The 12,556-nt window shown below is 44.9% G+C and overlaps 1 protein-coding gene and 1 pseudogene across 1 annotated transcript; both read right to left on the reverse strand.

Moving 5' to 3' along the window:
- Nucleotides 1-3,605: 3,605 nt before the first annotated feature.
- Nucleotides 3,606-4,479, reverse strand: LOC125526011 (annotated as a pseudogene).
- A 4,829-nt stretch (nt 4,480-9,308) lies between these two features.
- Nucleotides 9,309-11,014, reverse strand: LOC125522570 (BTB/POZ and MATH domain-containing protein 1-like). The gene has a single exon (XM_048687622.1). It carries the CDS (start codon nt 10,830-10,832, stop codon nt 9,717-9,719), a length of 1,116 nt encoding a protein of 371 aa, XP_048543579.1. The 5' UTR covers nt 10,833-11,014; the 3' UTR covers nt 9,309-9,716.
- Between the last annotated feature and the right edge of the window lie 1,542 nt (nt 11,015-12,556).

Raw genomic sequence — 12,556 nt, forward strand, 5'->3', positions numbered from 1 at the left:
CCTCCTGCGCACCCCACCAAGCCACCCTATATGGCCACACCCGAGCCGCATGTCACCCAGCCCGCGAAACGGCCCCGCGGGCAAGAACTGTGTCGGCCTTGCAATCCCGCGAGCCTCCCGGATGCCCTCGCCACTCCTGTCGCGCCCACGCGCCTGTGCTCCCCATGGCCGCCATGAGTCCAACGCCGCGCCACCCCGCACAAGCTAGCGTCGGAGCCGCGCCCACGCGTTCGTCGGGACCCGACGCCCCAAATCCGCGCAGGCCTCGCCATCCCGCGTGCCAGATCCGCCGAAGCCGCCGTCGCGCACCCACCGGGACCTGGCGTGACAGATCCCCTTCGAGCCTTCTAGAGAGGTGCCCCGTCGCCACCCTCCTTGGAGCCTGACCAGGCGTCGTCGCCAGGCTCCTCAGGTGGCAGCGAGGTGAAGGGGAGGAGGGGCTAGGTAGGTGGCGGCATCGAGGGGTTCCGCGTGTCACCAAAGAGAGACGCGGGGGTGCGGAGTTTGTGACTTTTGTGCGGGTAGCATATACTGTATTAAACAACATTGACCAGCATTAATAAACAATTGGAAGTAAGAATAAATACTAGTATATCAAGTAAATCTCTCTTGAAAAAACAAGTATCGTGCTACATAGCATGCTGGTTCAAGGCCTACTTAATTAGATGTGACAGGATATCACTACATTTTTTTTTGCGAACTCAAAACCTTGTATTACTCAATCATGGTCTCATTACAATCATCAGCAACTACCTCCAACACTTCAGGAGGACCCGACTCTAACCAAGTCATAGTCCTATTATCTAGGCGACCAAAAGAAGCTAGCAAGTCGCTCGCCTTATTCCGAGAGCGAGCGACGTGAGTAATACAAGTTTGATGAAGACTTAACAAATCTCTGATCTCACTAACTAAAGACGAGTAGATCGAACGATCAATATCACCACATGTAATCATGGCCACCGCAACAGAAGAATCAAGCTCAACTTGTATCGGCAATGTAGTTCGTTGGACCGAAGCAGTCAGGCCCTCCAGGCAAGCGCGAAATTCAGCCTCCAACACATCCCGACATACCCGTATCGCCCTGCATGCAGAAAAGATGATACCTCCTGACGCATCTTTTAAGATCATGCCTGCCCCAGCATCTTCACATGACACAAAAGCTCCGTCCGTATTCAGTTTTGTCCACCCCTACTTCGGTTTTTACCAACGAGGTAGCTTAGCCTTTACAGCAGCCGTTTGAAGATCCATCATCATACTGGCTTTCCCTTTCACCGAGTCCACCCCTTTATCGTTCTTAATGGCCATCAGAGAGTGAAGGTAACTCTGTAGGAAACGGACCGATACTTCCATCTGCGGTGCCGGTTTATGATGCACCACCTCATTGCGTATGTACCAACTTCTCCAGAACACAAGGAGAATCATACACCTCTCAATATCACTCATAGGCGCGAGAACTTGCAGTAGCCATTCCCTACCACAATTAACAATTGACTGTAGCTGAGGTAATCTCCAGACTTTGGCCATTCTCAAATAAAGATCCCTCCCCAATTGGCAGCGCACGAACGGGTGAAAATTATCTTCCGTGTCTAATCCACAAACCGGGCAAACATTTGTGGTCTCCAGACCAATCTTATGCTTATTTTTCCATGTTGGCAGTCCATCCGTTGCGACCCTTCATGCAAAATTTACCACTGTTGGCGGAGCACCACACCTCCAGATGAACTTCCAGCAACTTCTTGCCCCGGTCGGCGACGAACTGGAAGATACTGTATTGGACCTGTGAATCTCGTCGAACGCAAAGTGGTATGCACTCTTCACAGAGAAAACACCCATCTTGTCCGGCCCCCATGCAAGAATATCCTCGCCACGCCTAGGTGAAACCCTGATCTTCAAAATCTCCATCACATCTGCTGGCATGAAATATTGGTTCAGAGTTTGAACTTTCCATGTCCCATTATCGTTCAAAAGATCAGAAACATATCTAATGCGACATACACCCTGCCTCGTGATCGGTTTGTAAGAGAAAGGCCTCGGTATCCAACTATCACGCCACACCCGAATGCTTCTCCCATCACCTATTCTCCAAATCAAGCCTTTCTTTATCAGATCCAAACCATGGCTAATAGCCTGCCATGAAGATGAAGCATTACCAGTAAACACCGTGTCTTCTAACTTGCCCGCCGGGTAGTATTTAGATTTGAGCAGACGGGCACACAAGCTATCCGGCCTTGTGATCAACCTCCACGCTTGGCGAGCTTTATCTTCGTCTCTGAAGCTGCAGACAGGATCACAATAGGGGAATAACTAAAGAGGTACCTATTCAACAGCTTATCAAGTGAAATGTTGTCCCTCCCCAATAGGAATAGGGTAACCAAATGCAGAATTGCAGAACATACCGTGCCTGGTTAAACTAGTTTGTAATCTTCACAGGTTTTGGTTCCAAAAGCACTCTTTTTTCGAAGTTCTACCTGCCTCCAGATAAGCAAACAAATTAACTGGTAACAAAAAGGCAAACTAGCCATTTTACATCGGAACAATGATGTGAACAAGATATTGGTCTTGTAACAGACTTATTTGGAGTCACATATAATTAGGGCTTCTGCAATGTAAAAATCAGCACCTATTAATGATTTTGCTGAATAATTCTGTGTAGTAATGCTATTTGCTAATGTTTCATCACACTTCATGGCAGATATGGTCATGATATTGATAGCTACTCACTGGATGAGAAAGCATAAAAGGGAATTTGTAGTGATCTAGCATAGGTTAATACTCCCTCCGTCCCAAAATAAGTGTCTCAACTTTAGTTTGGGACTGGGGGAGTAATATATAGCATGTCCCAAGGCATGCAATTTTTTAAACTTACCCTCAGCCAAAAGATCTCCGGTAACTTAATAAATAGAGAAACTAATCTCGGATGGCTAGTCTCAACTGAAGTAACTACACTGAAGCTGAACAAAAATTACAGCACCCCACTGTGCACACGGCAAAGACCCGGGAAACAACAACAAAATGAAGAAAAAGAATTGGACCGCCCAGGGTACATAGATTCTAGAGTGAATAAAACGACCTGAAGAAATCAGCAAAGGCAAAACAGCAATGATTCTTCTGATCGATCAATCAATCCCTTGACCATCTCCAGGAACTTCAGTGGCCGTATGCATCGTTCCGATGCAGAGGCCGGGGAGTCCCCCCTTTTTGAAAAAAAAATCTCCAGGAACTTCAGTACATATTGCGAATTCAGTTCAAACTAAGTTATTTCCAGCATTCCTTCGACCCTAGGAAGACGCTTTGACACGGTGCACTCCAACATAAAGGACAATGAAGAAACTACACTAATAAAGCTATAACATGGCGATCGTACTACTGTATTTTGCGAGTCTTCGCAGCTTTCTCCCACATATCAACAAAGACACTAGGACATGCTTCTTTCAGGTGCTGATACCCTGTACTACTCACCACATCATCCACTCTATCTAAAGAGTTGATAAATCCAATGCAAGCATCTTTGAGCTTGTTGCAATGATGCTGGTCAGCAAGAGCCAACGTGGTCGCCACATTATTGGCCTCAAGAAACTTGCAAAGTTTTCTCTCACACATCAACTTCATCCTCTCCATGCCATATCTGTCCGCAGCCACGAGCAAATGCTTGACCATTTCTTGTTTGTCATCATCATTGAGGTCGTCCATGGGAGGCAACTCATCTGAGTAGATGAAGCGAAGCAATGCTTTGAAAACAGCAGGCTCCATATCTTCGATGGTTATACTTTGCTCACATTTCTCCCTCATTGGCCCGTAGAGTTCGGCCTTGAAGACCGGCGACCGCATTGCGAGGACGATCTTGTGGGCAGGGAAAACCTCATCTTTGACCTTGAAAGACACATCCGATCCCTCCCCCTCCTCCAGCAAACTTCTAAGATTTTCCGACAAGTCCGAAGGAGGCACTTGGATGTGAAAGTTCCTTGTGGTCATTGACATCTGTGCTACCTTTGGCTTGATAACAGTGAGCTCGCACTTAATGAGAAGGACATCGTCCGGGATGTACCAGTGCGAAAACGCTTCGAGGACGCTCCTCGTCGCGAACGTGGCATAGCCCCAGGACCAGGTTATACTACCAGCGTAGCTGCTGAGCAGCACAGGCGCCATTAGTTTTGGCAATGTAAATTGTGCCGGCGACCCTGTAGCCTGCTGGACCAGCGTCAGATGGCACAGCGCCAGCACCTCCACATCTCTGTTCATGAGCTCGAGGTAGACTGAGACGTAGTCTTTGTAGGCCTCCGTGACACCGTCGGGGTAGTAGCGGACACACCAGTCGTGCCCTCCGACGGAGAAGGTGGCCGACCGGATGAACTTGCCGACGCCGAAGCCCTTGCAAACGCTGTAGCCTTCAATTTTGAACACGTGCTCGCCCCGCGTCTTCTCCGGCGTGCTGGTCGAGGTCGTCGAGATCACGGGATCTTGGATCAGGGATGCCGCCATTGCTGGTCTCGATCTGTGCTGGATGGACAAGGAAACTAAGCGCCGCGGATAGGAGATTTTTTTTTTTGAGAAATCCGCGGATGGGAGATGTTAAGGTTGATCACGATGGTCTCCATGGACTACTCGAACTGTGATCAATCACCGTGAGATCAGGGGACAAACAAGGCAGGGGTCCTGGGCTAATGGGCTAATGGACGCTTCTCTCGCCTCAAGCGCATTGCACCGCGGACAAGCTCGTTAAGGCCTTGTACAATGGAAGATGCTTAAGGAAGGTGCTTAGAGAAATAAATCAGACTTTTCTTAAGCATCAGTATTTATTTGTACAGGGTAGACGCTTAACTAAGCGTCTCTCCTGTAGAAATAGGCACCGGTGCTTCAGGAAAATTCGGTTTATTTTTCTAAGCACCTCTCTAGGCACCTTCTATTGTACAAGGCCTAACCCTGAACTCGTTCGCAATAGGTTCGCACGCTGAAGGTTTTCTCCGGGTTTTTTTTTCAGTTTCTTATGTTTTTTTCTTTGGGTTTTTTCACCGGCTTTTCTTTTTTACTTGTTATAACTTAAGTTTTCATTATTTTTTCATCGGTTTCCTTCGTTTCTTTCTCGATTTTCACAGATATTTTACAATCTTCCTCTTTCTCTTTGTTTTTTATGGTTTTCTTTGTTCCTTTCTCGGGTTTCTTCCTTTTTTTTTGTTTCTATGTTTCTTTTTCTTTTTTGCTTGTTTATTTCTGGTTTTCTTGTTTCCTTTTTCTCTTCGGTTTCTTTTCATGTCTTTCTACGGTTTTCTTTGTTTTTTTTCTTTTCTTTATTTTCTTTTTTCAACACATTTCTACATTTTTGTTACACATTATACATTTTTCATCAATGTCAAGAAACATTTTTTAATACACGTTAGGCATTTCCAATACATGATGAAGATATTTTTTTCAAATAAATATTATGATGTCTATTGTTTTCATACACAATATACTTTTTTATATACATAAAAGTATTTTTTAATACAGGGTTAACATTTTTCATACATATGATTAATATTTTTTTTCAAATATATGCTTTGATGTCCAATTTTTTTCAGACACATCTTACATTTTTCTTATACATCCGATATATTTATTTATACATGTTTAAAATTCTTTATATACATGTGTTCAAAGAAACATTCTATGTATACACGTTTAACATTGTTTACAACATATATTTTTCAATATCTATTTTTTTAAGTACATGTTTAACATTCTTATACTACTGTATTTTGCGGGTTTTAGCAAAGATACTAGGACATGCTCTTTTCAGGTACTGACCCTGTACTAGTCATCACATTATCCACTCTATGTAAAGAGTTGATAAATCCAATGCAAGCATCTTTGAGCTTGCTACAATGATGCTGGCTGGCAAGAGCTAACGTGGTCACCACATTCTTGGCCTCAGCAAACTTGCAAAGTTTGCTCTGGCACATCAACTTCATCCTCTCCATGCCATACCTGTCTGCAGCCACGAGCAAATGCTTGACCATTTCTTCTTTGTCGTCATCATTGAGGTCGTCCATGGGAGGCAACTGATCTAGGGCAGACTAGTGTAGAATCTAGGCTTAAAATGAAAAAATAGGAAAAAGCAACCTTTGCTGTTGGATTGAATATGGTCGGTACAGCTTGTATCTTTTTTCTGTTCTTTCACTGTAAGCTCAGATTCTACACTAGTCTATCCCCTCTCTTGCACACAGACACTGGTTGAAGTCTACTATAGACATCTGATATCCCAGATTGCTCGTCAGAAGGGTGTCGTGTCGCCTCACCTTTGTCAATAATTATCGATCTAGAAGAAAAAACACACACATTGGTTGCCCTCTCTTGCACACATACACTGGTTGTTGAAGTCTACTACTCCCTTCGTCTCATAATATAAGAGCATGTTTTACACTAGCGCATTTTATATGAAAGGTCAAGACATTTGACACTAGCGCATTTTGTATGAAAGCTCGAGACAGAACTGTACGGTAATTTTATTTTTTGAAACAAGGCAAAAGATTTGCCATTTTCATTGATTAAGAAGGTTTTAGACAAATAGCCGCAAAGCAGGGAACAAAAAACTACTCTCGCAGCATTACAATACTCAAGTGGGTGGCACCTACCATAGCCCAAAGATGGGCCTCCTCTTTGATCTTCGCGACAACCATCATCATTGTGGCCGCAGTGTTGTGAAAGACCCTTGCGTTACGCTCTTTTCAAATCTCCCAAGACATAAGCATGAACAAGGAGGCGATCGCCTTTCTCTGGTTTCCGCGCTCAATCACATTTTTAATCCACCAATCTCGAACTGAAGCCTCAACTCTCCAGCTCCTCACCACATCACCATGTAGGCCAATCCACGTAGCAACCTCAACCCAAACACGCTGGGAGAACCTACACTGAAAGAGAAGATGCGCCGCCGTTTCCTGGACTTGCTTGCAAAGTGGGCAAAGGTTGCAGTTCGGCCAGCCACGGCGGAGCAATCGATCGGCCATCCATACTCTGTTTTGAATTATCAACCAAGCAAAGAACTTGCATTTCGAAGGGGCCCAAACCTTCCAAACAGTAAATAGGCATGATGCTAGTCGTGTGTCCTGCAAACTGCGCCATATAGGCAGTCGACGTCGAGTATTCTCCTTGAGAGGTGAACTTTCGGTGGATAGTATCTTGCATACTGTTGTTGAGAGTAATAGAGGATAGTTTCTCCCAAAGTGTGATGAACTCCTGTAGGTGCTCAAGGGTGATCCCATGATGCGTATCAATTTGATTAACCCAAAAATTGTTGAGAAGAGCAGTTTGGACAGAGCAAGATTTCTTTTTTGAGAGGTCAAAGATCCTAAGAGCAATATCTTTGGGTCTCATGCCTTGGAGCCGGGGTGATTCCCAGAACTTCGCCTTGCCTCCATCTCCAATGTGGACCGTGGTGGCCGCCGCAAAAATGTCCCTATCATTGTCATTGCATGGCGTTCCCATCCCAACCCAAGTCTTGGGTGGGTCAGCCCATTCATACCAAAGCCATCGCAATCGAAGGGCAGTAGCAAACTTCTTCAGGTTGAGGATGCCCAAACCACCGAAGATCTTGGGCTTACATACAAGTTCCCAGTTGACCTTGCATTCTCCACCAGTCACCTTGTCACATCCCGCCCATAGGTAGGCGCCACCGCAAACTATCAATTAGCAATGGCGGTAAGCACAGCCTTGACCAAAACGACGCGGCCCGGGGTAGCCACATGCCTCGTGATCCAAGGCAATAGCTTCCCAGCAACTTTATCTTCTAAGAACTGAAAGTGTATCCTCTTCAACCTTGTAACTGAAAGAGACAGACCCAAATATCTCATTGGGAAGATGGAGCGAATAGCCGGGAAGGCCTGAAGAACGTCATCAAGATCAATGTTACCGCAACGAATTGGCGCAACAAGACTCTTGGCACAATTGGGAAGGCCTGTACGATAATTCATCTGGCCACGACTAACCTCTCATCAAAGTCTGACCAAGACCACTTCAGCCATTCCGTGAGAATTGTACTGTAGTTCATCTGGCAACGACCGGCCTCTTCAGCCATTCCTTGAGCACAGACAGCCAACCACTTGAGACTGATGGTATCTTAACTAGGCATATAGAACTGATCAGTTAAGTCTGATCACAAACAAACAACTTGGTGAAAAAGGCAGGAAGTGGATCCTCTGACTTGCTACCCTGACTTGTAAACAGTGCTCTAATACAACGATACAACAGTAATTTGCGTACAGTAATCGACAATCTACAGTAATCATTGGGCAGTGCCAGATCTCGGACTTGCCTCCTCTGTTTACTCAAGGAGGGTACTGTAGCACCCTGACTTCCCTCGGGATCCACTTCCGCATCTCAGATATGTCTCCATACCCTGCCATAGCGACGATGTTGGAGCAAATAACCACGTCCCACTACGGAGACATTCTGACAATGTGATTTTCATGTGGTAAACAAATCCCAAGGTTATAAATCTCTTCATATGTGAAAATTCTAATCAAGAATAAATTAAAGTAACCGTAGAAATGTTAAGAGGCCTTTGCAAGAACTAAAAATTGGATCCCATATAGCATAGATTAAACAACAATTGCTACCATTAAACAATGGGAAGAAGGGAATAAATACTGTACCAAGTAAATCTCTCTTGAAAAAGAAGTCTCCTGCCACCATAGCATGCTGGTTTAAGGCCTACTTACAGATGAGATGTGGCAGCATATCAATCCGAGAACAGGAATCATTAAGCTTTCTGTTCATACTTGGAACAATAAACTGAAGTGGTAGCTATTCAACAGCTTATCAAGTGAAATGCTCTCCTTTCACAAGAGAGTAACCAAAATGCAGAATTGAAGAACAGAAAACATGACACAGTAAGCAAACGTAAGAGAACAGTGGGTGCTGCCTGGTTAAACTGGTTTTGTAATCTGCGCAGGTTTTGGTTCCAAAAGTTCTCTTTTCCGAAGTTCTGGCTGCCTCCAAATAAACAAACAAAAAAAAATCTGGTAACAAAATGCAAGCTAGACATTTTACACCGGAACATTGATGCGAACAATATATTGGTCTTGTGACAAGACTTATTTGCAGTCGCATACTAACATATAATTAGGACTTCTGCAGTATAAAAATTGGCACTGATTAATGATTTTACTGAATAATTTTCTATAGTATTGTTGTTTGCTAATGTTTCATCACAATTCACATTTGACATGGTCATGATAGCTGCTCATTGATATGAGAAAGCATAAAGGGGAATTTGTGGTGATCTAGCATAGGTTAATAATATATAGCATGGTCGCATACAATTTTTTAAACTTACCCTCAGTCAATAGATCTCTGATAACTTAAGAAATAAAGAAACTAATCTCTGATTGCTACAGCCTAAACTGAAGTAACTACACTGAAGCTGAACAGATTACACGACCCCACTGCACACGGCAGAGACACAGGAAACAACAACAAAAGGAAGAAAAAGAACTGGACTGCCCAGGTTATATAGATTATGGAGAGAACGAAACGACCTGAAGAAATCAAAGCAAAACAGCAATGATTTTTCTGATCAATCAATCCCTTGACAATCTCCAAGAACTTCAGTGCATATAGCAAATCCAGTTCAAACTAAGTTGTTTCCAACATTCCTTCAACCCCAGGAAGACATTTTGGCACGTTCCACTGCAACATAAAGGATACTGAAGTAACTACACCAAAGCTAACCTGTGGCAATCATACTATATTTTGCGAGCCTTGGCGGCATTCTCCCACATATCAATACAGATAGTAGGACATGCTCTTTTCAGGTGTTGATAACCTGTACTAGTCATCACTTCATCCATTCTGTCCAAAGAGTTGATAAATCCAATGCAAGCATCTTTGAGCTTGCTGCAATGATACTGGTCTGCAAGAGCTAACGTGGCCGCCACAGTCTTGGCATCAAGAAACTTGCAAAGTTTTCTCTCGCACATCAACTTCATCCTTTCCATGGCATACCTATCCGAAGCCACGAGCAAATGCTTGACCATTTCTTCTTTGTCATCATCACCATCAAGGTCGTCCATGGGCGGCAACTCATCTGTGTAGATAAAGTGAAGCAGCGCTTTGAAAACAGCGGGCTCCATGTCTTCAATGGCTATGCTCTGCCGGCACTTGTCCCTCATCGGCCCATAGAGCTCCGCCTTGAAGACCGGCGACCGCATTGCGAGGACGATCTTATGGGCAGTGAAAACCTCATCTTTGACCTTGAAAGACACATCCGATTCCTCCCCCGCCTCGAGCAAACTTCCAAGATTATGCGACAGGTCTGAAGGCGGCACTTGGATGGTCTCAAAGTTCATTCTGGTTTTTGGTATCTGTGCTTCCTTGAGCTTGATAACAAGGAGCTTGCACTTAACGATAAGGACGTCGCGGGGGAAGTACAGGTACGACCACGCTTCGAGCATGCTCCTCCCCGCGAAATTGGAATGGCCACGGTGCGAGGTTTTACCAGGGGAGCGGCTGAACACCACCGGCTCCGTCGGTTTTGTCCACACGAAGCACCCCGACGTCGGTTCGGCTTGCTTGAACAGCGTCAGATCGTACAGCGCCCTCACCTCCACGCCCTCGTCCATGAGCTCGAGGTGGACCGAGATGGAGCCGTTTCTGGCCTCCGTGTCGCCGTCGGGGTAGAAGAGGAGGCGCCAGTCGTGGCCGCCGATGGCGAAGGTGGCCGACGGGATGAAGTTGCCCTTGCCGAGGCCCTTGCACAGGCTGTAGCCGTCGATCCTGAAGAAGTGCGCGCCCCCCGCCCTCTCCAGGGTGCAGGTCGAGGACGAGGTCGCCCAGATCCGTGGGCTCTGGGGTACCGCCATTGCTGTTAGCTTGAACTCTGAACAAGTGCGGCGGGCGGTGGTGTCGACGGGGTCAGAGGGGACGGAGAACGGCTGCGACGAGGCTCGGGAGGCGCTGCAGGGCGACGGGAACGGGGGCCGGCGGCGGTGGCGGTGGGGAAAGCGAGGGTTCGGCTGCGCGAGAATGGTAATTGGGGGGAATTGCTCGGCCCACTCCAGCTTGAGCTTAAGGGCTCCTTCGATTGAAAGAAATTTCAAAAGAATTTGGATAGATAAGAAAAAAATATATTTTTTTGCAGGGATAGATAAGAAAATTTCTTTGTTTAATTAGTAATGACTAGTCATCAACCCGTGCAGGCGCACGGGCTAGTCTTTATAAATTTTCTACAATATTATTTTCAAGATTTAACATATTATAATTTATATTTTCTTAACAAATAATGTGAGTTGGTGTATATCCGCATATCAATTCAAGAAGTAAAGACGGTTTCATTTTTAATTCAATGCAGTGCACTAAAGATTTCATGTAGTATCAAATTGGAATACAATGCTCCCTGATCTTTTTTAGATCTGAAACAATATCCACTTATTTATATATTTTCCAAATATTATAAATTAAGATCAAGGTTTGATACAAAAAGAGGTAAATTTGTTGGGCACCAATGTTGTTATCTTGTACCTTTGATTTTCAAGGCTGGTAACTTTTCTAGTCCTATTTTCATGGCGATTAACCCCCCCTCCCACTAGTAGAAAAAGGGTCAAATGTGCGACACATTAGTCCCGGTTTGTAACAGAACCGGCACTAATGTGTCCATTAGTGCCGGTTCCAACGGCTAGATGGGAGGAGCTCTTTAGTACCGGTTCGTGGCGAACCTTTAGCACCGGTTCGTGGCACGAACCGGTACTAATGAGAGTGGTGGCAGGATGTTGTCAGAGTGAGGCCCCTCCAGCACCTTTACTACCGGTTCGTGCCACGAACCGGTACTAAAGGTCGTCCTATATAAACGCTTCGCCCACCAGCACTTTGTTCTTCCCCCTTTCCCCTCTCCCTCTCCTCTGTTCTTCCCTTCGTCCTCTCGAGTTCATCACAAAATTTGCCACAAATTTGTCAAGATTTGCAGGCCCCCATCCATTCAAATGATCACAAAGGTTAGCAACTTTGTCCTTTCATCTCTCATTGCTAGATTAGCTTTTGCATTGGTTTATATAGTGATTAATTGTGGGTTTTAGTAATTTGGGAGGAATTATATGTGGTAGTATTTGATTTATATGCAAATTGAGGTCAAAATAACACTTCGTTTGCAATATGTAGGTGTGGTTTACTTAGTGCCTTCTAAATCTCCGTCGTAACCACCGTCGATCGCCCGCACCGTCCCGTCGCCGGCACCACCTTGTGGTGAGCCTCTTGTTCATGAAATTTTATATAAAACAATGATGTTTGTGTGATTTGGATATATAGTTACTCGTATAATTATCTTACCCGTACGTTGTTTGTTATACATAGTGCCATGGTTTTGATATCCGTCCCCGTCGGCCCTCGCCCTTGTTATGATTCGGATGTGGTATATTCTCTTTTAAAACTATTTGTTGCATTTCGTGTTTATGACAAATTATGTCCATCAAGCTGACATAGATATTTGTATGTAGGAGGTAGTTGAACCAGAAATTCCAACCGACCCTGTTGTCGAGAGGTTAAATTTAGCTGAAAGAGAAAACGAGGATTTGAAAGAAAAATTGAAAAGAAT

This window comes from Triticum urartu, chromosome 7, assembly GCF_003073215.2.
Source record: "Triticum urartu cultivar G1812 chromosome 7, Tu2.1, whole genome shotgun sequence".
Classification (NCBI taxonomy): domain Eukaryota; kingdom Viridiplantae; phylum Streptophyta; class Magnoliopsida; order Poales; family Poaceae; genus Triticum; species Triticum urartu.

Bases quoted from the DNA above. Each gene is read 5' to 3' on its own strand.
- LOC125522570 (XM_048687622.1), bottom strand. From the start codon at position 10,832: ATGGCGGTACCCCAGAGCCCACGGATCTGGGCGACCTCGTCCTCGACC.